Raw genomic sequence first — 25,236 nt, forward strand, 5'->3', positions numbered from 1 at the left:
TGTTCATTTTCTAATTACATTTAGTAACCCTCAGATTGTAATGGTGTTCTTAATAGTGAGATGCATCAAAGAGTTTATGGGATGGGCATCTATACTTTTATGATATGGAAGTTGGAAACCATTTGCCAGCATGCATTTTAAATTTTAAGAAATGAATGCATTGGAATTTCAAAGTGAGGCAAGTAAGGAGGCTAAAATGGAGCTTAATCATGCCAGTAAACTGATCCTTATACTATCTTCGATTGTCTACGATGTCAGCGGGATGTTTATGTAACTTGTGTTAATAGATCACAGCCAAACAAAACAAAGTTAACAGAAAATCATGTTTACTACAACCCTTCAGAGACACCTCAGTTTGTGCAAAGCTTTGTGTCTCAAATGTCATCAAAAATAATGAAGCCTTGTGCAGGTTTTTTCTGTGAGGAAGAAGAAAAACATAAAGTTTGAAAAGCAAAACGAGACAACACAATGAAAAAGTAACCAAACTGGCATTTCAAGACAGTATAAATTTATACAAGAATGGAGAACTGTAATTTTTAGCAGCACCAAGTCGTACATCTGACTGCTACGAAATAAAAAAAATGTACATGACTGAAAATACTACGAAACAAAACATTGTCTTATCTGGCTTTTCTTTTAGAAAAGTGTGATCATGCTGCATGACTGACTCAATTCAAAACATATTTTCATCAAAATTGTTTAAATAACAAAACCCATGTTAACCGTATCCATGTGAGGTGACACATTTTAACAGAGAAAATGTGTTTTTTTGACCGTGAAACAACTTAGAATATCTTATAATTAACAAAATTTAACAGATAAATTGAAGGTACAAAAAGGTCTGTTCAACACTAACACTGTTCATCCACACATACAATGCAACACTTGCATCCTCCCCAATGTGGAGTTGTTCTTCAGGGTTGCTGTGCTGCAGAATCGGCTCAAGTCCAGCAATCCAAAATTGTATTGGCGATATCCATCAGCAATCAAATCCTATGTGTGTCAATGTGTCAGTAAGACGAGCTGTGATTGGCTCCTGTCTTTGAAAGTTTATGAGCCGTCAGAGCCGTCGACGGCGGGGTGGTCGAGTCACAGACCGAAGGTTCTGGCTGCCGGATGACCTCGTCCAGCTCGGTGATGAAGTGTTTGAGGTCCTCCAGGCAACGCTCGCGGATCTCCCCGAGGTTTTCCCTGAGGGGAACCTGCAGCTGCTTCTCCAGGTTGGGGTCTTTAGCCACCAGCATCTTTACAACCATGCCAAATGTCTCGCAGTCCTGCCGGTAGACCTGGAAGTGGACAGAAATATGATTTTTTAAAAAAGCATAGGGGCTTGATGTGCACAAATTAAAAATATTTAATCACGATTAATTGCATTTAGCATAAAAAAAATATGCTCAAATCACAACATGGCAAACTGCAGCCCAACAGGCAACAACAGCTGTCAGTGTGTCAGTGTGCTGACTTGACTATGACTTGCCCCAAACGGCATGTGATTATCATAGAGTGGGCATGTCTGTAAAGGGGAGACTCGTGGGTACCCATAGAACCCATGTTCATTCACATACCTGGAGGTCAGAGGTCAAGGGACCCCTTTGAAAATGGCCATGCCAGTTTTTCCTCGCCAAAATTTAGCGCAAGTTTGGAGCGTTATTTAGCCTCCTTCGCGACAAGCTAGTATGACATGGTTGGTACCAATGGATTCCTTAGGTTTTAGTATCTTCACGCTAGCTTTAAAACTGAGCCCGCTACAACCTAAAAATCACATTGTATTAATGCGTTAAAGAAATTAGTGGCGTTAAAAAGAATTTGCATTAAAAACCCCTTTATAAGCATGCCTTATTTCAAAAACTGAGCCCGCTCCACCTTCCAAAATATCGATTGTATTGATAACTTAAAGAAGTTAGTGGCATTAAAAGAATTTGCATTATTATCGCGTTAACTTTGACAGCCCTAAAAAATAGACAAACAAGACTTTACTCTTTCAGTAAACACATTTACATCCATGTGTATGCAGGTTTTAAGACTGAAAGTGTCAAGAGGCAGAGGTCAAAACCTATAAGAGTCTTAATTGAGGAGACGGAGAGTCGTTTCCTTCCTGCTTAACCTGGCGCCTAGGTGTAAATATTCCAGTGTCATTGAGCCCTGAGCTGATCATTCTGGTGTCAACACACATCATGTAGTGTCAAAAGATAAACACTTCTCCTCTCAAGTTTAATAAGGGCCCTTTATATAGGACAGGGTGGCCCGAGGAGTAATAAAACCCCTCTTTAGTGGTGTCTCGCAGGCTTACAACAGGTGTCAGAGGGACAGTGAGGAAAGAGGTGATGGGGAGCTGCTATTTCACACCGAGCCTCGAATGTCTCGTTAAACAACGGAGGGAGCCAACTGCTTCCACGTAAAAGTGGTTCGATTTGCAAAATACCCAAAACAGATATTTTTACCAGCTCATCATGAGCTGACAATGAAATTCCAGAGGGGGAAATATCAGTCACCTAAACTGATGGTAATATTTTGTACGTCAGTTTCCATTTTCTAGGAGAAGTAAAAGCTCCAGACGTGCTGTGGATGTATTCACACACATCTGGTCCTTTGTTGCATCTCTCTCCCTCGTTTCCTGCCCTCCCTCCACGATCGCTATCTAATAAAAGGCTTAACATTTTCCAATTAATAAATAAATAACAAATACACACATGGGGACCTTTTCTAATTGGACAGCATGACGCTCTGTTTCTCTACAAATTGGCCACACAAAAGGTCACAAAGTCCACACTGACGCACCTCGGAGACACTCAAACACCTCAATTTCTCTCCTCTCTTTGTGTGTTTCCATCCGTCCCGCCACTATTTCTTTCTCTAATCAGTCTCTCTGTGTCTCTCGTATGCCGTCAGTTCTGACGTGGAAGCGAATTAACCCCGCCGATAGGGCGCTTCCAATGACGAGGGTTGTGCGCGGATCTGCTTGTTTACACATGTGCATGTTAAATTAGGCCAGGCCGGGGTGAGTTTCAGTCGTTAACCGGATGCCAACGGTTGCTTCTGTGCTGCGGGGCACTGGCTTTATTTATAGCATTTCACAATGTCCCTGGAACAGAGAGCATGGCAAAATAAAGATCTGCTGTCAAACAGAATTTATGTACTCGCCCAAAACAGATGGCAACTTTCCAAAAGCTGCATTAAACAAAAAAGTATTTCCACTGACTGAAGCTATGGCCAAATCATATGGTTCAGAACTGTATTGTCCTCCTGATATTATCAACCATGAGACTTTAGTGAAGATGATTTCTGGTGAAGGAATGAGACCAGCGTCTCTGCCTTTATGCAACCGTGATCTTAATGACCTCCCTCTTGATGTACACTAGTAGTTTATCATTTCTCCCTCATAGGGCGAGCTGAATCTAACAATAGGATACATTCATTTACAGGAACATAAGGACACAAACAGCTTCAGGAAAGAGTGCTCACGTACACATCGAACACACTCTGGGCGTTTCTATAGCTCGTGTACATTCCTCATGATCAAGTGGAAGATGTTACACAACAGTCAGACTAACAAATCCGTACGAAAAGCAAACCCGTGATAGCCCCGAGCTGAATTTAGTAACAACTCATTGTCCTTTTTAATTTCTTATCGTCTCATTCAACATCTAACTGATGACAGCGAATTTATTTATCAACCTTTCGCAAGGAAGTATCCAATCAAGTGCGCTGACAACAACTTCTGTGAATACAGGGGGAAAGTCGTTCCTAGATAACAATGTGCTGAAAACGAACTTCCTGTATTTTAAAACGCACTTCCTGAACTCCCTCCCTTGTTATCCAATCAGGAAGGAAAAAAAAAAAGGCCAGCTCTTAACTTCGGGTGGGGTCGCTCCAGAACTGTCTCTGTAGAAAATTAAGTTTAAAGAATCTTTTTTTTTTAAGAGGTTAGTGAGCGTGTGAGCCTGGCTGGCTTCAGAGAAGAACGAGAGTGAAAGAGTCAAGGCCCTCGGTCCAGTTCTGCCATCTTTATAGCTAAAAAAAAAATAGCTGGAACTGTCTGGCTTTCCGTCTTGTAGCCAAATATATTCCTCAAACAAATGAAATAAAACTCCCTTTGTATCACAGCCTGGACTGCGAGGAGTAAAAACATAATACCCTTTATTGCCTCTCATGCCTTGTCACTCACTCTAACCAGTTAGTCTGTACTGCGGCCAAAGTCAACTCTGACAACGAGAAACGGGGGTTCAGGTTGAATTTCAGCGGACCAATTTCACTTAGCTACACAAACACACAGTGAGGCGCTGGTATAGTGCGGCCCAGCACGGCGTCGGGCCCGATGATGGAAAAGTTCAGCTTGTGTGATCTGTGGCAAAAAAATGTGTAGAGAGAGACGGTTAGCGAGGAGCTACCGGACTGGAGTGTGTTTGTGTGTGTTCGTGTGTACAGAGGAGATGGCTAGACCAGATCGGGGCGCAGAAAGCCAAACATGTAGCTGATGAGTGGCTAAACACAGAGCGGCTACTGCGACATAAACACTGCTGCGACTTTGTTGTTTCAGACCGAAAAAGAAAGTCCAACTTTTAAGAGCGTTTAGCAGTGTGTTCTGGGCATGCTGGGAAATTAATACCAGCCACCAGGCAAGTGCTTACTGTATAGATTTTCCAGCGGCCACTTTGGCAGGTAACCAACCATCATGTGAAGGCAATTCTCTAAAGGTTTTGATTACCAACAAACAAACAAGACAGACCTTCGGGACTGGTTCTCTCCATCCCCCATTCAGCTTTCCTTTTATTCCTCGATGGAGTAAGGAAAGATGCTGCAACTTTGATTTCTAACCTGGTTGTGTGTGACAGAATTGACTCAACTCACAATCACGACTAAACAAGCCAGCCTCTCATGACACAGAGACAACCTTCATGCAATTGGTTCTGGATATCACAAAAGCCAAAGAAAGGGACGGGAGGAGGAAGAAGAAAAAAAAAAAAAAGCTGATAATCATCCGTTTCTTACAGACAATTCCAAAGAATCAGAAATCCTGGAAAGAAAAGCTGAAACTTCATATCCCTGTGACAAATGGAAAACACGGTTCCCTCTGGATTCTCATTTTAATCTACTCTTTCAAGACCTTAATTTCATTTGAAGATTACAGCAAGGGGGGCATGAGTTATACTGACTATGGAAATACGACAAACACCTAGAGGTTATTCTTGACATGGGTCTTGGTAATCATTTTCCAAAATACTTACTGTATGAAATCTATGTTTATCTATCTTGGCTGGTGTATTGCTGGGGACCCCCCAAGGACATGCAGTGTTGAATTTGGTGCAATTTGGACACGCAATCGTTCCAAATGTCTGCGGCTCATTGACTCACTTTACAATTTTTCTTCTTCACTTCCCTGGAATCAACACGAGCAGAATCGAACCAGAGTGTACTTCAAGCGACCAACACACCTATTTGGAAATTGCCTCCACAAAGTGCATTTCACAGATGTTTCTGACCGCAAGTAACAGCGACCTAGGTGTGTTTTTTCATGTGAACCAGAGTGTATTTCACCGGTGTTTCTGACCCTGAGAAGCAGTGACTTAGGTGTGTGACGCAACTGTCATGGCAAGTGTATTTTTTCCACAGTGTCAGACTTGATATCAACTTATAAACGTTAATAACGTTACCAGCAGGAAAATACCTCCGCTAATTAAATCCATGCTCTACTTTACATTATATATATTGTTATGTCAAAGCAAGCGACCAATACACCCATTTGGAAATTGCTTCCACAAAGTGTATTTCACAGATGTTTCTGACCGCAAGTAACAGCGACCTGGGTGTTTTTTCCCCTTGAACAAGAGTGTATTTCACCGGTGTTTCTGACCGTGAGAAGCCGTGACTTAGGTGTGTGACCTAACTGTCACGGCAAGTGTATTTCCCCGGTGTCAGACTTGATATTAACTTATAACACTAATAATGTTACCATCATCAAAATACCTCCATGCTCTACTTTACATTATATATATTGTTATGTCAAAGCAAGCGACCAACACACCTATTTGGAAATTACCTTCACAAAGTGTATTTCACTAGTGTTTCTGAACGCGAGTAACAGTGACCTGGGTGTGTTTTTTCCTGTGAAACAGAGTGTATTTCACCGGTGTTTCGTACCGTGAGAAGCCGGGACTTGGGTGTGTGACGCAAATGTCATGGCAAGTGTATCACTCAGGACCCGAGGAAGCACAGTGTCAAGTTATTTGTATGAGCGGTTTTCGATAAAGCTGCAAGCAGCAACACCACAGGCCAGGCATCCGGCCCGTTCTGAACAGGCATGTTTCGAAAGGCAACCTGAAAACGTGAAATCAACCTCACACAATAGAGCTCGATAAACGTGAGGAGACACAGATGGGGGTGGGGGAGAAAGAGACAGGCTATAAAACAGGCCAGGAGCTGCAGCGTCAGCAACAGTGTTATAACAGCCTTTGGGCTCTGTGGCGCAGCTCAATGTGAGAGCGCAGCAGTGTGTGCTCCAGGGCAGAGCTGGCTCGGGTTTAATGGTCCCAGTAAAGCAGCGGTAGTGCTCGCCGGTGCAGGAATGGCCTTCATTAGATAACCGAGCAGAGCTGGGACCTCGAGCCTGGGGTGGTTTTTTAGCTCCGTTAAGCTCTCGATTTATTGTACGCACAAATCTATACCATGCCTGAGCTTTATTTGTGTTTCTGCTTTCGTTTATGGGCTCCTGTACAATGCACATTATCCAAACCCCCCCCGCCCCCCGTGTGTGGGCCTGTTTGCATATGTAAAGATGAGTCAAACACTGTGGGAGAGTTGTGATGTTTGAGTCCATGCAGGATATTGCGCTGGTAGAGGGTATAATGAGCTGTTATGCCAGTCAAGATGGGAGATTAACAAGAGCCACCAGGGAAATGGGTGATACATTTGGCAACCGGCTACTTTGCCAGATAATTAACCATCACTCTGCTCCAAAAAGTGATATCTGGCTGGTGAGTTTTTAGGGATGTACCCACCACTGTGACTGGTGGACAGAAAAAGTCAATTTCCTGCCTCGTTAGGAGCATAATAGGTGGCTGTTCCAGTAATGCCTATCCAGTAAAAAATAATCCATGTGTGAGTCAAGGCCACCATATGGATGGGATCCTTTGCCAATGGTACAGTACAAATCATGCATGCACCAAGTTGACATTTATAGAAAAGTTCTACAAATTACAAACTTGTGAGAGGATTGGAAAGGCAGCTATTTTCCAAAAAGGGGCAACTGAGAGCCACTGGCACAAAATGTTCCCTTTTATATATGTTTCCTTTACAAATGCTACATGAATACCAATAAAGAATTCTAGATACGGTATCAGCTCATGGTGAGTATACATAGAAGTCTAAAAACAAGTTATGTTGGCTGCAAAATGTGTTATTTCAACACTGAACTAGGCTACTACTCGCCGACTCATTTTAAACTCCTTCCAGTTAAACGCTCGGCTAAAATGTAAATTGGGAGTTGGACGGGTACCTTCTCTATCTCCTGAGCTTTGGCTGCGATGGCCAGGGCTCGTCGCTCTTGAAAGTTGTCTGTGGGCGGCTTTTGACTCTCCTCCACGACCGGAGCCACCGGTGGCTCCTCTCTTTCTGCTTCTGGAGGAAGGTTCTCTTCCTAAAAAAAAAAAAAAGGTAGAGGAGAGAAACGGGGTGAGCCACTGCTCTTAGAGAAGACTCAGAACAGTGAGCTTTAACGGTCACAGCAGGAGAGAAATGAAAGGTTTTTAAATCATGAAAATGTATGGCGGATAACTACAGAAGTGACAATTATACAACAATAATAATAGAAATAAATTTTTAAGAAGCCTACTACTACTGCCAACATGACAGAAATGATATATAGAATGGGAAAGGATGTGAAAGGATGTAGGTCAGCAACTTTTAGCGCCCAATCACATATAATCGGTGCTGGCGCAACGCCATGACCTGACCTACTGACTGTTTAACTTTACAGCAAAGATGTGCTTGATGAGGCGCACCAAAGCATGAAGCTTAGATATACAGTAGCTCCTGAAGCTGAAGAGCTAGAGTATATGTAGACGTTGGGTGCTGTGGATTTCTAATTACATCTGTAACTAGTCCAAAAATTAGGCTACATCGTGCCAGCGTAAACAGGAAGCAGATTTTGTCTCCTCTGTGGTTAGTTGCTTAGTTACACGAACGTGGGTGTCTACATATTCGTTTTTCAAAAGGTCTCCATTTCTGCCCGTCCAGCTCACAACGCAACCCCGGAGTTTTTCAAACTAAAACGGCGTCTGCAGCGTTTTCAAACGTCTCCGTTTTAGGGGTTGTAAAACGCCGGAGTAGTGTGGACGCTAGGCATTAAACGTAGAAAAGTTAGGCGTTTTTAAAACGTAAAGGTATCGGTGTGGATGTAGCCTTAGGGTTTCATAGGAATTACAGCATATTGTACATTGTTCTCATTACTTAAACATTGCACTTACTTTTCTATGTAAATGGTAGAATTTGATATTTCAGCTGTTTTTATATCTTAATAGGAAATCTGGCCAGACGAGCCGTGATGAGCCATCTAATGGATAGACTGGAAACTCTACTACCCACAAGTATTACTGTTAAAGCCAAAAGAAAGAGCAAAAAGGGGAGAAAAATGAGGCCAGCTTGGATCGCTGCTCAATTTCTCTTGCTCATTTCCTGATGCTATTAAGAGTCTGAAGGCCAGGGAGCAGAAACTGCCCAGCCATGACTAAAGTCCACTCATACATTAAGGGGAAACGGGCCACTCACTAAGTCAGGTTAAATCTCTAGATAGATGAGGATAGAAATCGCAGGGGATGGTACATCACAAAGCAGAGTGTGGTCTAAAATAAAAAAAGCACAACTCATAAAGCATCATCCCGATTACTCCTCCGTCCAAATCTCTCCCTGAAGCGATGCTTGGGAGGCGTCCAGTGTGTACGACGGTGCATCTTGTCAGCCTCTTTAGCCTCAGTGAAAAATACATCCCTGTCTGGATGTTTCACTTCAACTCGCTGGGCATAGCCCAACCTGGAAGAGATGCTCCACCATCAATATAAAGCTTGGCAGATATAGTTTGTGCAAACTGGACTCAAATGAAATACCATTAGCCGGGAGGTATGGGTAATCTCTTTTCAATATAATAATAAAAATGGATTTAAAAAAGGTTATTAGACCTTAAGTACCTTAAGTGCTTGCTTGGTCTGGTGAACCATGAACCGACCTTTAAAGTCAGTGTGTTTTTTCTTACTCCCACTGGTGACCTGCCATGCACATTCGTGGAAAGATAAATGTTTTATGATCACAGCCTCAGAACCAAACCGCATTTTTAAGGTTCGTCATCTTGCAATGATGTTCAAAAAAACATACAGAGACGACGTAGAAGAGAATGGGACCATCTCTCCAACAGACAACTATCAAATAAATGTTCATGAGCTTGTTGGCCATAATCATAGGCCTGTACCTTCATGGAAACAAGAATATCTGGACCAAATGTAATGGTAGTTAGCCAATAGTTAGAGACATTTTCACTCTGAACTAGGGTTGTGTATTGGCAAGAATCTGACGATACGATATGTATCATGTTACCGGGGTAACGATTCAATATATTGGGTTTTCCATCATATTTAATTTTAGGTCATAGTATAAAGAACACACCAGAAATACACCATTTTAGAATATGCAAAAATAACACATTTATACTGCATGTAAAAAACTGCATGGGATTAGCATGAAGTGGGCATATCTTTAAAGGGGAGACTCGTGGGTACCCATAGAACCCATTTTCAGTCACATATCGTGAGGTCAGAGGTCAAGAGACCCCTTTGAAAATGACCATGACAGTTTTTCCTCGCCAAAAGCGTTATTTATTAAGCCTCCTTCACGACAAGCTAGTATGACATGGTTGGTATCAATGGATTCCTTAAGTTTTTTTTTTATTTTCATATGATGCTAGTAACTTCACTAGCTTTAAAGGTCCCATATCGTGCTCATTTTCAGGTTCATACTTGTATTTTGTGTTTCTATTAGAACATGTTTACATGCTGTAATGTTCAAAAAAAACTTTATTTTCCTCATACTGTCTGCCTGAATATACATGTATTTACCCTCTGTCTGAAACGCTCCGTTTTGGCGCATTTCAACGGAATTGCAACGGAATTGCGTTGCTAGGCAACAGCTTGGGTCCATGTTTACTTCCTGTCAGCTGATGTTATATACATACACTGCAACAGGAAATAAACTGGGACACATTTAGAATGTTTATGTTTAAAACCGTGTAATGGTCTAAATATTGTATATATTTGTGACATCACAAATGGACAGAAATCCTAACGGCTTGTTTCAAATGCACAATTTCTAAATACAGGCTGTGTGTGTTTCTCCGTATATTGAGCGTTTTGATAGTTTAACAATATTTATAAAGCACTTAATCCTGCTTTATAATATAAAAGACACGAAAATATTACTTTTTACAATATGGGACCTTTAAAACTTGAGCTTGCTACAACGACGGCTATCGGATTTTTATTTATTTTTTATTTATCGCACAACATAATATCGCGATACTCGTGTGTATCGATATTTTCTTACAGGAAACCTCATGGTGGCACTATAGGAATAGTCAAGGGAGCATCAAATGATTAGGATGCATCCTTAGGGAACCATGAATAAACTGATATCGCCAACATGGCTAAAAATATCACAATAACTGCAGACGTCCTTCTGAAATTACAACAAATTTATAACCTGTGTGACCGTTTGCATTTCGTTGCCTCGTTTGCTTCACCAGATCTCAGCAATTATGTTGGTCTGTAAAATGTTATCATACTGTAATGACAGGAACTGGGATGAAACCTTACTGGTGACCTTTCCAGTTACAGGGCATGCTCTCCGCCCACTAACGCCACCGTGGCTCGCAGCCAGAGCCGGAGGTGCTCTTTAGACCCCCTCTCTTGTTGTCTGGGATGGCTCCAGAGAGCCTGCGGAGAGCCTGCGTGTGTGTTTGTTGAATCCCCACAGCAGGCGGCGGGCCGGGGCCATAAGTGCAAGCTTTACTGGGGGCACGCAGCTTGGGCCTTTCATGTTGGCCAAGGTTACGGGTTTGTGCCCCCCCAGAACAGAAAAAAAAAACACAATGCACCACAGGCTAGATCAAACACAGCAAAAAGGGCAGCAGTGTGTATGTGTGTGTGTGTGTGTGGAGGGGTGGGGCACTTAAAGTAAAACTTTCATCCCAGCAGATGATTGGGTGGTGGTGGGTGGTTCTAACAACAAAATGCACATAAGGATGTCGTATCTTGTAATTTCTGGAGTATAAAGCAAGTGCGTGGATATATATATATCAAAGGGCCCACTGTGCCACTCGAAAAGGATGATCCAGTGAAAATATTTTAAAAAATGGCAACATTTAAATGACCTCTAGTGTGTTTGGAAAAAACATCTAAAGGCTGCTAATGAGATAAATAAAAATAAAAAGCCTGCTTGGACATTAAAGCAGATGCAGTTTTATAGGCTTTTTGATCAAAGAGAATATTTGCACATCATGAAAAATGTCAAGCTGTTTGCCAGTAAATACAGGAGCAGTGGAGATGAGAAGAAAGGGTTTAAAGTTGTTTAGTGTGCCTTCATTTTATTTTATCGATCGAAATCCATCCCATATGACGTGGAATGTGGTGGTCGATCGGTCATCAAAGCTTCCCCTGTGACCCCTGTGTCACACATCAATTTCTCACAAGCACAACACCACCGACCTGCTGCATCTACCAGACAGTTACAGCTACCAAACACAGTCAGTCATACTCTTCAACAGAAAAAAAGGAAACGATTGTTCATTGTAAAACGGTCTAAACACACCCCAAAGAGTTTCACGGGGACTTCTCCTGGCTGCGTTGCTGCTAAGATCCCGATGATAAAGCTGTGACTTTGGGCTACTGCCCGAGTTAGCCTCTTCACTTCTGGGTGGCCACAGCCAGACGCATTGCGCCTAAATCACATCTGATTCTATTTACACCCCTCTGCTTAGTTAGAGATGGATGATATCGGCAAAACAAGAAATCTACACTGAACGCTTACTCAAAACAGTAAAAAGTATTTTTTTCTTTTTTTAAAAACAAGAGCACTTTAAGGAAGCACGGCTCGTACTTTCGTCGACACTTGAGCCCTTCTCCCTACACCATTACAAGTTCTAGTGATTGAAGTCTGCTTACAGCGCAGGTAAACAAAGCACAGGCCCCGATGGCTTTTATGCTCTGCGTGAGGGCCACTTTAAAACCCATTAACATACTTCAGTGGGACTAAACACTTATTAGAAGGATGGAATTTAAGATGTTCCAGATGCATCCTGCTGTACAGTGACAACGGGCGGAGTCCGCGATATATAATAAATACAACATTTATAATAAAAGACAAAAAAGCTTATATTTTCGGAAAGAAGAAAAAGGCTTGTGTTATGTTCTCGTTCGTTCGAGTCAACTTTAAAGAGGACCTATTTCGCTAATTTTCAGGTGCATACTCGTGTTTTGGGTTTCTACTAGAACATGTTTATATACTTTAATGTTCAAAAAAACACTTTACTTCTCTCATACCGGCTGTGCTGCAGCACCTCTTTTCACCCTCTGTCTGAAACGCTCTGTTTGAGCTCCTGCCCCGCCTCCCGAACAGCCTAGTTTGCTCTGATTGGTCAGCTGGCCCACTCTTTTTTGATTGGTCTACTGAACCAAACTCTTCCGGCTCCGCTCTAACTAGCTTTGTTTGAGGGCGTGCCAAACTAGCCATTAGGCAGGTATTATGGAAATGTGTTACTTGGTGACATCACCACGTTACGGAAGAAAAGGCGGTACAAGCAAGGCGTTCCTGGCCGTTCAGGAGCATTGTTTCTGTCGGAGGAGAGTAACTCCCTTTGGCGTGGAGTTTTGGGCTTTGTAACTGCACAAAAAAAATATATAACACGCTAAAGGAAATGGAACAAGCACAAAAACATAATAGGTCCTCTTTAAGCACAAACGGATTGCAGTTTGGTACCTTGTTTGAGGTCGCACTGTGTGGGGAGCCTTCTCTTGACAGGCCAGGAATTTTGTCTGGAGAAATGAGAAAAGGGACAAAAACAGTTTGAGACTTGAGTGAGGGACAAAATAACATGAGAAAAAAAGATGTGGAAAGAAAAAATTATAAACTAGTGAAAGGAGGAAAACAGCGAGAAGCAGAAACTCAATGGAAAAAGGACAATTAGTACATCTGGAAAGTAAGGGAGGTAGTAGGTGTTTATGGTAATCAGGTGGTTCCAGGATCCCGGACAGGTACCTAGGCTAGAACAATCAAGAAATAGATGGTTCATAATCGTGCCCCCAAAACTCCAAAATCAATCCCCAACTCATCGATTGGACACCACCTCCTCTCTCACTTTCCATTTGTTCTTCTACCAACTTTTCCTAACAGTCCATTCCAAAGGCTTCGTAGCCGACCAATCAACTCTACCAACCAACGTGAACTCCGAGGACCTCGCTATGAAACAAAAACACCCCGATATGGAAGCGTTGGCTTCAGGAATATCCATCAGACACCCTATACCCTTTTCCTTCCTCGTCCACACACGACCTGGTGGCATCTTTATGAGGCCTGACAAAGTGGCAGACAGAGCGGGGAGGAAGGCCGGCTGCTGGACACATTATGTGTCTCTCGGGTTACCCAGACTGGGAATAGGTTAAGTTTAACGAGTGTAACCTTTGTATGTTTCCGAAACAAATCCGCTGCATGTAATTTCATCTCGCAGTCATCGATTTGTTTTGAAATAAATCAGCTGAAAGAAATGGTACGGACAACTACACCGTGTACAGTGTGATGCAGCTTTTCAATCCTGTCTACAACAACTAGACTGAACTGTACTTACCGGTCATCTTGCTCTGAGAATAAGTCTCTTCATACCCTGTAGGAAGACCAAACCGTAAGGTCACTGGCTGTGTACGTATAACAACGAGGCCTTCTTATCTTACAGCAAGCACACTCACTGCCCTGATGCTTTCCTTTCGAGAGGCTACGGTCATGCATTTCAAACCATATGTAGCAACAGTATTTTGCCACATAAGCATGATGACCACTTGTCATTCAAGGTCATTCTAAAAGGTCCTCTGAGCTCATTTCATGAGTCAAAAGCACCAATCAACATGGGAATTTAACGGAGAGATGGCCAGCACTGAAGATGGTAGCTGATCTATATAACACTGTACTACTAGTGGAAACAGGGAGCTCAGACTCAGGAATCAACATGCAGAAAACAAAGGCTACACTAGCACTTTATAGTCCACTTAATCAAAGATTTATGACTGACAAATATTTAGTCGCATGATTGTCCATAGTTAATCGTGGTTAATCTAAAATTAATTAAATTTTTTAACTGTTCAAAATGTACCTTAAAAGGGAGATTTGTCAAGTATTTAATACTTTTATCAACATGGGAGTGGGCAAATATGCTTGATTTATGCAAATGTATGTTTATATTTATTATTGGAAATCAACTAACCACACAAAACAATGACAAATATTGTCCAGAAACCCTCACAGCTCAGTGTGTCAGTGTGCTGACTTGACTATGACTTGCCCCAAACTGCATGTGATTATCATAAAGTGGGCGTGTCTGTAAAGGGGAGACTCGTGGGTACCCATAGAACCCATTTTCATTCACATATCTTGAGGTCAGAGGTCAAGGGACCCCTTTGAAAATGGCCATGCCAGTTTTTCCTAGCCAAAAATGAGCGCAAGTTTGGAGCGTTATTTAACCTCCTTTGGTTCAGTTTAAAACTGAGCCCGCTACAACCTCCTAAAGATCGATTGCTTTAATGCGTTAAAGAAATGAGTGCCGTTAAAATTAATTGGCGTTAACGTGTTATCATCACCTTAACTTTGACAGCCCTAATGTAAATCTGAGATGCAAACAGGCATTAAAAGAGACTACTGTCTTAGTTAGCGTTTTAGCTGCATGTCCCAGTGCCTGTAGAGTGTCATAAAGCTTTGATATGGACAGTAAAGTCTACTGTTCCTACACTATCCTCATCAAAAGTGCTATACCCAGAGAGCTGACAGCGTGATGCTCATTTCATCTGTACAATTACTTTTAAAACTTTGTCTCCAGACCTAGAAAATCAAATGGCATACCTTTTACAGATCAGTGTAGGAAAGTGCTAACGTACGTCTACAACGGGTAGTAGAAAGGAACCCGACCCATTACAGCAAAGTCACTGCTATGTACTAATGAAGAAACAGAATTCATAATGCATTACTTCAGACCTGGGTGAAAGAGTTTCAGTGTCTAATTATTCTGATGAGGTTGTAATATATACATTTTATTATATTCTGTAGGTTTAAACTTGATTTCAATTCATGCCGTCCTCCGTCCTTGCATCCTTCTCAAGACTCAGTGGCAGATATCTTTGGAGCATAGAAAGCCACGACCTTCTAACATATTTCTGACATGACAAGGATGCGAGGAGACAAATCAGCCTCTTGTCACCCAAGTCCGAGCTTGTTTCACACATGGCTGATGTACTGTACAGACCCAACGTTTCATGTCCACTCTGTTGAGGAAAGAGCGCCCCCCACAGGTGCTCAGAAACACCTGCATGACCCTCTGGACCGTCCACACCTGAAAAGCCAATCAGCCAGATTATCAGTCAGGGAAATAATAGAAAGGTGTTGACAATGAATGCACATTTTGGGGGAGATTGTATTGAATTTAAAACTTGTTCTGTAAAGCAAGGCCTAACTGATCTTTTCTATATGGCATCGGCCAATGAATTAGTCATGATTAAGTCACATCTGGAGGCGGTGACTATGCATGTTCTGCTTCTTCTTCTTGCTTAGTGTTGTCAGTTCTTGTGCCAGGATGGACACAAAGGTTGGTTTTTTTTTTAAAAGAGCTGCATCAGGGGAGGGAGGGGAAACTCTAAGGCAGGGGTGCCCAATACGTCGATCGCGATCTACCGGTCGATCGCAAAGGTAGTGTGGGTAGATCGCATGGCATTAAAAAAAAAAGTTCTGGAACTTACTCACAGAGGAAAAGTACCTCAACATGAGGAAATGTGCTACCTCCTTGACTGCATTATTCGGCTCCACTTATTTATGCGAGTCAGCCTTTTCCCACATGAAGATTATTAAGTCCAAATACCGTTCCACCTTGACTGATGATCATTTGGAAGTGTGCTTGAGGCTGGCTATCAGCAGCTACTGTCCGGACTATGCATCCCTGGCTGATTCCATTCAGTGCAAGTCATCAGAGTAAGGTAATGACAAAATGTACAGAGTTATATTGTACAATATGGGTTCATGCAGTTATGCAAGGTACACCAACATATATTGTACATATAAAGAATACTCAATATATTTATAAATGAATATATGTTTTGCATTTTTATAGTAGGTAGATCATTTTGACTTGGTCATTTTATAAGTAGCTCGCATGCTGAAAAAGTGTGTGCACCCCTGCTCTAAGGGGTTCTACATACTCTTGCCTTGCTGTGAGGGAAACGGCAGGCTCTTGGCTCTGTCTGGTGAGTAGCCTCTGCTGCTGACGCTGGAGCCGGAGCGGCTGTGGGGGGAGCGGGCCACGTCGCGGCGCACGGGGGAGCGCTCTCTGAGCGGAGGGAACGGGGCCGTCTTTCTCCTGTAGTGGTCTCTGTCCTCCCTGGAGGAAAGCAGAGAGGAGCTGTCGTTGTTAAAAATTAGTCCCATGATCCAAAGTACTGTTTTTGTTTTGTGCCAACATAGCACAACACTGCCATCTAGCAATGAGGCCTAAACACATGCAGGTTTTTTTTTTTTATTCTGACCACTAGGTGTATTCAATAATTACAGTTAACCCCTCGTACCCTCTGTCCAGGTTGAGGATGGCTTGAACTAGTGTGTCGTCACCGCTCTCTGGGAGCGATCTGGGCGCTGGGTAGATGCTCTGGTTTCGCACATTATGAGGAGGCGGTGCACGGGCGCTGAGGAGAATAAATACACACACGAATGCATGGTCAGTTGCAGATATATATTACTGCACAACATGGCAACAAATACCAATTGGTTTATTTTCTATCTTCATACTAACAATCTTGAAATACCAGTGCTGTCAGGATTATGTATTCAGGGTATGACTTGCCTCACTAGGATGTGTGAACCCTTATCCCTGGTCAAGATTTAGTAGCACACACTTCTTTCATATGCAAAACAAATGTCATAGAGAAAGAATCTTGAGAGGCAAGCAACTCTCACTAACCAAGCATGGTTATGACTTTAGCCTGGCTTAGATCTAGAGGATCTTTTTTCTCAATTATCATTAATGCTAATGCATGAGAACGAATAATAGAAAGGTGATACTTGTTGCGATTGCAAACAGAGCAACAGATCTTCCAGAAGGTCGAAATATGCACGAGAAGATTATGCAGTATATCAGTTTTTTTTATGTGTGTTTTTAGTTTATGCTTCCCAATAACAAAACCTTCTTGAATGGAAAAAACAAACATGCACAAATGCATTGTGCAAAACTGACTTTTTACCCCGTATGCCTTGTAACTCCCAGCACCCGGCAGCTCTGTGCCCCTTTTCCTAACTCCCCACCCCGTCTCAACTGACCTCTGACCTCTACCTAAAACCAAAACCCTCCAATCAACAGACCGGAACTGACCTCAGTGCCCTTTCACAACTCAAAATGTTCGTTTGGAGGGAAAGCCTTCATTTCCCTGTCTGCCTGCTTAGTGGTGAATCTTCATATATCTTCAATAATCAATCAAATCTGTCTGTCAGTGTTGATACTATCGAAGGGATTTATGCTGAAATTATTGAATTTATCGCATGACGCTATAACAAAAACCGCAGAGCATCTCGTGTCATGCAAGGTTGTTATCATATTTCACCTCTTTGTTGTTTCATCCAGCAATCCTACGTCAATTCAATCGCCTGTCAAATATTAAACTCAAACATATCATTAGCTTTGGCACTCGTCAGACAACACAGGTGTGCCCTGAAAACCTGATCAACGTTCTCAGTAACCGAGAAGGAAAGAGCGTTTCCCAACATGCAAATGCACCAGTTTTAGTGTTTTCCTATACTCCTCCAGCACACCTATACATTTTTTTTTTTTTAAAAATCATATTTACAAAATGATGCTATTCTTCAAAAATCAAATCAATAGTTGGAAGTTTCTGACCATTTTAATATAGAAAACAAATTAAAGCCTTTTGGTCAGTTTCACCCTTAATTTGCTTGACATTTGTATGTTTAGTCAACACTGTTGTATATAGTATTAAGCTGCAAATCTTAGATGACCAACAACACAAGCAGGTAAAACAATGACTGTGTTTGATAATGTCATCTGTGGTCATCTCGCCCTGGCTTTGCCCATCGACAAACTTTAACATACTTTTACCGAAATGCCAGAGTGGAACCAGAGCAAAAGGGTTTTGAGTGAATATTGTGAACCTGTTAGGTCAGTGGCCGAGATTTTTGCAACCCAATCTGTAGCCGAAATACAGGAGAATGTTCAGGTCTAACCTACAAAAGTGTGGAACCAGGTGAGCACTGAGAGCGTCAGAAATGTGAACAGGATGAGAAAGTCCAGTATGGGTCTGACAGACCATGATTTAGAATTGCTGCTATGTACAGTAAACAAACACATACTGAAAACGGAGGCCTACTCCTGCAGAATTCCCCTTCTGGGCATAACTAGAGGAATTAAACACAGAGGACTTTTTCCACAACACAAGTTCATAGAAAAAGACTGTCCCCTGCTGTCCATAATGATAACATCCAATTCCAATGAGTGCTGTTACATGTGAAGTACGACTTGGTAGACAAGATTCATCTTTTTGGATGAGAAATATTAGCTGCAATTTACCCGAACTCCATCGGCCGCCCTGTGTGTTGGTCTTCCCTGGGTCCTCCTCTGTAAGGATATTCCTCCTATACAATAAACAAAATGTAAAAAAAAAAAAAGATCAAATCCATGGAAGCTGGCATGCTTTGCTGGCATTTTTCTTCAAATGATTTGATCATGTCCTTAAATACAGATGTTATGGGACTTTGTTATGAATAATCAGTCTAAAACTACAAACAATGTAACAAGTTTTGGTTTTTAAAATGTGCATTTTCACTTCCATACATATAGAATTTCCCCTCCTGCAGTTTATGTAATAGTATTACATGGATTCATGACATTTAAACTCATAAATATGATGACTAAATATGGATGCATCATTTTAAGTAGAATGTTTCTCGAAGAAATGTCACCAAGTTAGTCAGTCGGCTATAAAGAAAAACAAAAAACTACTGCAAAAAGGGAAGGCTGGAAAATATTTAAACGTGAATCCTCAACTATAGCGCCCTCTGCTGGCCAAGTATGATTAGCATACAGCATGTTTAAGACCCTTGGTGTAAATTGATATCAACAATGACAGTCAGTCAGTCTGATATCAGAGTGTAAAGTGGCAGCTGCTAATATTTCTGACTTTCAAAACAAACTTTTTGGCCCGTATTCAATTCTGAAATAATTTTGCTGTGATAGAACAACTCGTTTGCAACTCTACGTGCTTCTATTTATTTTATCTACTTCTTATTTTGCTTGTTTAACAAGCTTGTTTTGCCCTCCTGTTTGTTATATGTAGTTGACTCTCATTGTTCTGGTTGTATTCATGTTTTTGCCGCATATGTTTGGACTATGTTTTATCATTTCTTATACAGCGGGTAAAATAAGTATTGAACACGTCACCATTTTTCTCAGTAAATATATTTCCAAAGGTGCTATTGACATGAAATGTTCACCAGATGTTGGTAACAACCCAAGTAATCTATACATACAAAGAAACCAAAACAAATAAGTTCAGAAACTAAGTTATGTGTAATAATGTGAAATGACACAGGGAAAAAGTATTGAACACGCATACTGATATTTATTTAATACTTTGTACAAAAGCCTTTGTTGGTAATGACACCTTCAAGACGCCTCCTGTATGGAGAAACTAGTCGTATGCATTGCTCAGGTGTGATTTTGGCCCGTTCTTCCACACAAACAGTCTTCAGATCTTGAAGGTTCCGTGGGCCTCTTCTATGAACTCTGATCTTCAGTTCTTTCCATAGATTTTCAATTGGATTCAAGTCAGGTGATTGGCTGGGCCATTCTAGCAGCTTTATTTTCTTTCTCTGAAACCAATTGAGAGCTTCCTTGGCTGTGCGTTTGGGATCATTGTCTTGCTGAAATGTCCACCCTCGTTTCATCTTCATCATCCTGGTAGATGGCAGCAGATTTTTTATCAAGAATGTCTCGGTACATTTTCCCATTCATCCTTCCTTCAATTATGTGAAGTTTGCCAGTACCGTATGCTGAAAAGCAGCCCCACACCATGACGTTCCCACCTCCAAACTTCACTGTTGGTATGGTGTTTTTAGGGTGATGTGCAGTGCCATTTGTCCTCCAAACATGGTGTGTATTATGGCATCCAAAGAGTTCAATTTTGCTCTCATCTGACCAGACTATATTCTCCCAGTATTTCACAGGCTTGTCCAAATGTTGTGCAGCAAACTTTAAACGAGCTTCAACATGCTTTTTCTTCAGCAATGGAGTCTTGCGTGGTGAGCGTGCATACAGGCCATGGCGGTTGAGTGCATTACTTATTGATTTCTTTGAAACGATTGTTCCTGCTAATTCCAGGTCTTTCTGAAGCTCTCCACAAGTGGTCCTTGGCTCTTGGACAACTCTTCTGATAATTCTTTTACTCCTCTGTCAGAAATCTTGCGAGGAGCACCTGGTCGTGGCCAGTTTATGGTGAAATGATGTTCTTTCCACTTCCGGATTATGGCCCCAACAGTGCTCACTGGAACATTCAGAAGTTTAGAAATGTGCCTGTAACCAATGTCATCAGTATGTTTTGCAACAATAAGGTTGCCAAGGTCTTGAGAGAGCTCTTTTCTTTTATCCATCATGAGTGATTCTTGTGTGACACCTTGGTCATGAGACACCTTTTCATAGGCCATCAGTTGGGACTGAACCAGTTGAAATTAATTTGCACTGACAAGGGGTTGGATTGCTTTCTAATTACTGATAGATTTCAGCTGTTGTCTCGGCTTTCCATGCCTTTTTGCACCTCCCTTTCCTCATGTGTTCAATACTTTTTCCTTGTGTCATTTCACATTATTACACATAACTTAATTTCTGAACATATTTGTTTTGGTTTCTTTGTATGTATAGATTACTTGGGTTGTTACCAACATCCGGTGAAAATTTCATGTCAATAGCGCCTTTGGAAATATATTTACTGAGAAAAATGGTGACGTGTTCAATACTTATTTTACCCGCTGTATATTCTGTTGTTTTTAAATGTGCTCTATAAAAATTGAAGTAAGTAACTAATTTTTTTGATTGTGACTTTTCTTCAGAGTTGAGGCAGTCTCTGAAGTTCGTAATATATATATTATTTTATCTCCGCTGCGCACATTTTTACTACAATTTATCTAATTGGTTCATGTGTATAAAACAATGTTAGTTGCATGACATTTATGTTCTCACCCTCCTTGAAGGTGGACCAGTTCTGCGTTCAGCGGGGAAATGTTGAACGTTGTCACCACCGTGGTAGCCCCTCTGATCTTCGTGATAATTTCGTGGGCCTCCTCCATTCGGGAAAAAGCGTGGACCTCCTTCGTATTCGTACCCGCCGCGATTGTAGTCTTCCTCTGGTCTGTTGAAGGGGCCCCTCCTCTCCGCTCCCCCGCCTCCCCGTGGGTACTGACCCTACCAGGATGGGCACATTTTAGGATTTTACATTTGCAGTTAAATTTGTTTTTTAAAAAAAATGTTGTTGGGGGAATCCTATTTTGTACATTTCTGCTTGAAGATGTCTGTCTGCTGAAATTACTCCAAACCTGACTAAGGACTTCTTCACCTGATGTAGAATTAAATCTCTAAGGAAAGCCGTAGCATATTTGATCACAACCACATCAGAAAAACATGACATTTATCTTTAGTTGTTATAGTAGAAATATGCTATTAAAAGAAGTGGTCTGCCATATTTTAGCCCTCCTTCACCAAACTATGTATACTGGCTGCTTGGACAATAGACAAGTCTATTTGCATACTTTGAATGGGATACAACAAGGTCATCAAGAGAAGAAAAGACTGCGAAGTCACTTTGTACACACTCACCTGCCTCTCATTTATAAACCGGTCATCATACACTTCTCGTATAGTCCTGTCTCTCCTGTACGTCACTGCGAAAGGCAAACAGTGAGTATGTACAGTCGTGCAAGGGTGGTTCCACAAAATAAATAATGCAAACTCGTTTCTGTATTCATTGACGGTGTGTTTGTTCAAGTCTACTTCTTTTAGGGCAGCAATATTCATGTAAAAAAGACAGTATCACTATGCAATAACAATAGAATGATAGTCTATAAACAGGGGACTGGACAGGACTTTGTTCATGTGAAAGCATTTTTGGTTTGGGCCTCAGTCCGGTGCATGCTGCTACACTTAACACAGCTCTTGCAAAAACACTTTTACAATATATAAAATGCTTTTGCATGTGCTATAAGATCCTGTTTTTTTTAATTTTAGCTCTATCTAGTATAATAAGATATGGCATTGCGGCCTGGTACGGTAACCTGACCGTGCAGTTGAGGTCACAGATTTCTCGCCTGGTGCAGACTGCCATGAAGATTATGGGGGTCAAAAACCACCCTATACCTCCAGATGCTTTATGAGCAGTCTGTCATCAGACAGGCACAGAACATTTTGTCAGACCCAACTCACATCTTACATCAGGGGTACCAACTTTTACCTTCCGGCAAGAGATATAGAGTCCCACGGTGCAGATTGAACAGTTACAAACATTCTTGCCGATGTCTATTAAACTTCTCCACAACTCGTAACATAAAGCTATCATAAGGACGGTGCAATATAAGTTGTCAATGCAATATGTTAAACAGGGACAGTGCAATATGTTGCATCTGTGTGATATTGGGCTATTGTCTGTGCAATATGGGCAAGACGGCAGACGGTGCAGTGCACTACCTGGGTGCATTACCTGCCATGGTGTGTGAGATAGTACGTGCCATTATGTACATGGACGGTGTTATGTGTTGAAACATCTGTTTCTGTGAAACTGTTTCCCTGTCTTGTGTGGAATCGTTCAGTATTGTTGTTGATGCTGTTTTAATTTAGTGTTTGTAACTGCAGTTGGACGGAGGACGAGGACAATAAAAGTATATCTTATCTTATATTATTTAGGCAGTAGTGGCATTTCTCTTGTTGTCGTCTCTGTGTAAAACAAGTGTTAAATGCAAGGGTTAATCTCTAACTTACTTTCGGACTCAAGGACCTCTGGGAATCGGGGTGATGGAGAGAAACTATGGTCTTCAACACCAATCTGTAAAAAGATTATTTCTTTTTAAAACAGTGTCAAGACTGTACACTTGGTATAAGCTTTCATGCAACTGTTTAGGAAAGAATCTTCATAATTCAGCCTATAAAAGAAAGAAAAAGAGAGAGATGCATCTTTTTTTTCAGTCATTTAAAAAAACATGCAACATACAGCTGTCCTTCCTGCAACTGTCAGACTCCACAACCAGCACAGCTCCCAGTAGACCACTTACACACCAAAACACTGACAATAACCTGATAGTTTCAGGTGGAATCTCTCATTCATTCTCACTGTGCAATATCATTTTCCACTTGTGCAATTTTGTTAATAGTCTGTTTATTGTCAATACTGTATATACTGCTCCTATTCTTATACTTCCTTCTATTTCAATGGTTCATGTTTTGTTGCACTTTGTTTAGCTCTTTTTTACAGTGTTAGCTGATGCAGCTTGTTTTTTTGCACTATCCCCTTTGCTGCTGTAAACTGCTAATGTCCCCACTGTGGGACTAAGAAAGGAATCTCTTATCTGATCTTAAGATAGGGAGCACTGCTGCTTGGCCATGTGAGCTACTTTCTGCAGAACATACTGACCTAATGGATGAATGACCATTTAACCAACAACACAACATATTAAACACAGCTCTAGCTTCATATCACCCACCCGGAAGTCAGTGCAACATGTCCTGTGTGGGTGATTGTACTGATATCTACTGTAACTCCACGTACAACCCACAGCTAGCATTGCTAATAACTAGCTATAGCCTCCATATATCACGTTTTTATTTCATCTCAGATCAAGTTAAACAACCAATACAGACACAACACATATGTGCGGGTAAACTATTGAATCTTCTGGATGAACACGTGTTAAATACCTCACAGAAAAGCTCCTTTATTCCTCTCAAATTAAGCAAAACAATCTCACCTTCCTCTAGTTAGCCTAGCCTTTCCTGGTAGCTAGCTACATGGAGAATAGTGATGTGTCAGTCGTGAACGAACCGGCTAAAAGAGCCGGCTCTTTTAAGTGAACGATAAGAGCCGACTCTTTTCTTTTTCTTCTTTTTTCTTTAATTAATTCAAGGCAGAATGATAGGACGATCTTCTCCGCACCACGGGCACTCCATGCACTGACTGTTGGTACGTGTCCACAGGGACGTTTTTTATCGCGAGGGGACGCGACACTTCCCAACATTGGACGCTTGGTGGGTTGTCTAGACACAAGGCTGTCCCCACCTGATTGGACGAACACTTTCCCTCCGTGGGGCTGCTGCTCTAAGCTTTCAAACCTGAAACAGTATGGAGGCTTGTTTGGAAACCTTCTTCTCTTATTTCACGAAAATAGTTCACCGAAATGTGTTTCTGAGAACATTTGAGGCGAGAAATAAGCCACGCAGTTTCTGAATATGTCTTTATTTTGGATTGACAACGTTTATTTTAAAGATTCTCGGGAGTTTCGAGAAGCGGCGAGTCATGTCGGACGCCCGTGATTTGCATAAAGTAGACTAGACCTCAGCTTTATGCAAATGAGGAGCGGGCGTCGTGACGCTCCGTTTCTCGGATCGCGACGCCACGCTACCAGAATGCATTACGCGGCTGCTTACATAGACAATGAATGGGGAGCGTGGAAAGCACGGAACCTGTGGACACGTACCATTACTTTGACTGACGTTGTGTTATTGACATCCGTGCGACCAATCAGGTGATGACAGACAAGGATCATACCATCAAGCAGGGAGGGGCGCTGACGGTCTACAGGTACAGAGCAGGAGGGAGAGGAGGAGAGAAAGAGAGAGAGGAGTGTGGTGCGCGAATAGCAGACAAGATGAGTGACAGTCGGAAACGAAACAGCATGTAAAATTCAATATTC

General features: G+C 41.7%; 1 protein-coding gene across 8 annotated transcripts; it reads right to left on the reverse strand.

Moving 5' to 3' along the window:
- Positions 1–305: 305 nt before the first annotated feature.
- Positions 306–24,387, reverse strand: pphln1 (periphilin 1). 8 transcript variants are annotated; one of them, XM_074626244.1, is made up of 12 exons: positions 24,295–24,387; positions 23,312–23,375; positions 22,157–22,221; positions 21,524–21,745; positions 18,860–18,924; positions 16,851–16,967; positions 16,494–16,666; positions 15,542–15,628; positions 13,880–13,915; positions 13,015–13,070; positions 7,493–7,633; positions 306–1,286 (listed from the first exon to the last, which is right to left on the reverse strand). In XM_074626244.1, coding segments are annotated over exons 2-12 (1,239 nt in total). In that variant the 5' UTR covers positions 23,313–23,375; positions 24,295–24,387; the 3' UTR covers positions 306–1,010. The 8 variants fall into 8 exon arrangements, with proteins under 8 accessions (XP_074482345.1, XP_074482343.1, XP_074482344.1 ...); XM_074626242.1 differs by having other exon boundaries at positions 16,488–16,666; XM_074626243.1 differs by having other exon boundaries at positions 16,488–16,666; positions 24,245–24,313.
- Positions 24,388–25,236: the final 849 nt, after the last annotated feature.

Source organism: Sebastes fasciatus, chromosome 23 (genome assembly GCF_043250625.1).
Source record: "Sebastes fasciatus isolate fSebFas1 chromosome 23, fSebFas1.pri, whole genome shotgun sequence".
NCBI lineage: Eukaryota > Metazoa > Chordata > Actinopteri > Perciformes > Sebastidae > Sebastes > Sebastes fasciatus.

Coding starts and splice junctions, on each gene's coding strand:
- pphln1 (XM_074626242.1), bottom strand. Junction 18,925..21,523: donor CTGGTCCACCTTCAAGGAGG/GTGAGAACATAA, acceptor TTTATTGTATAG/GAGGAATATCCTTACAGAGG. Junction 13,071..13,879: donor TTCTCAGAGCAAGATGACCG/GTAAGTACAGTT, acceptor TCATTTCTCCAG/ACAAAATTCCTGGCCTGTCA.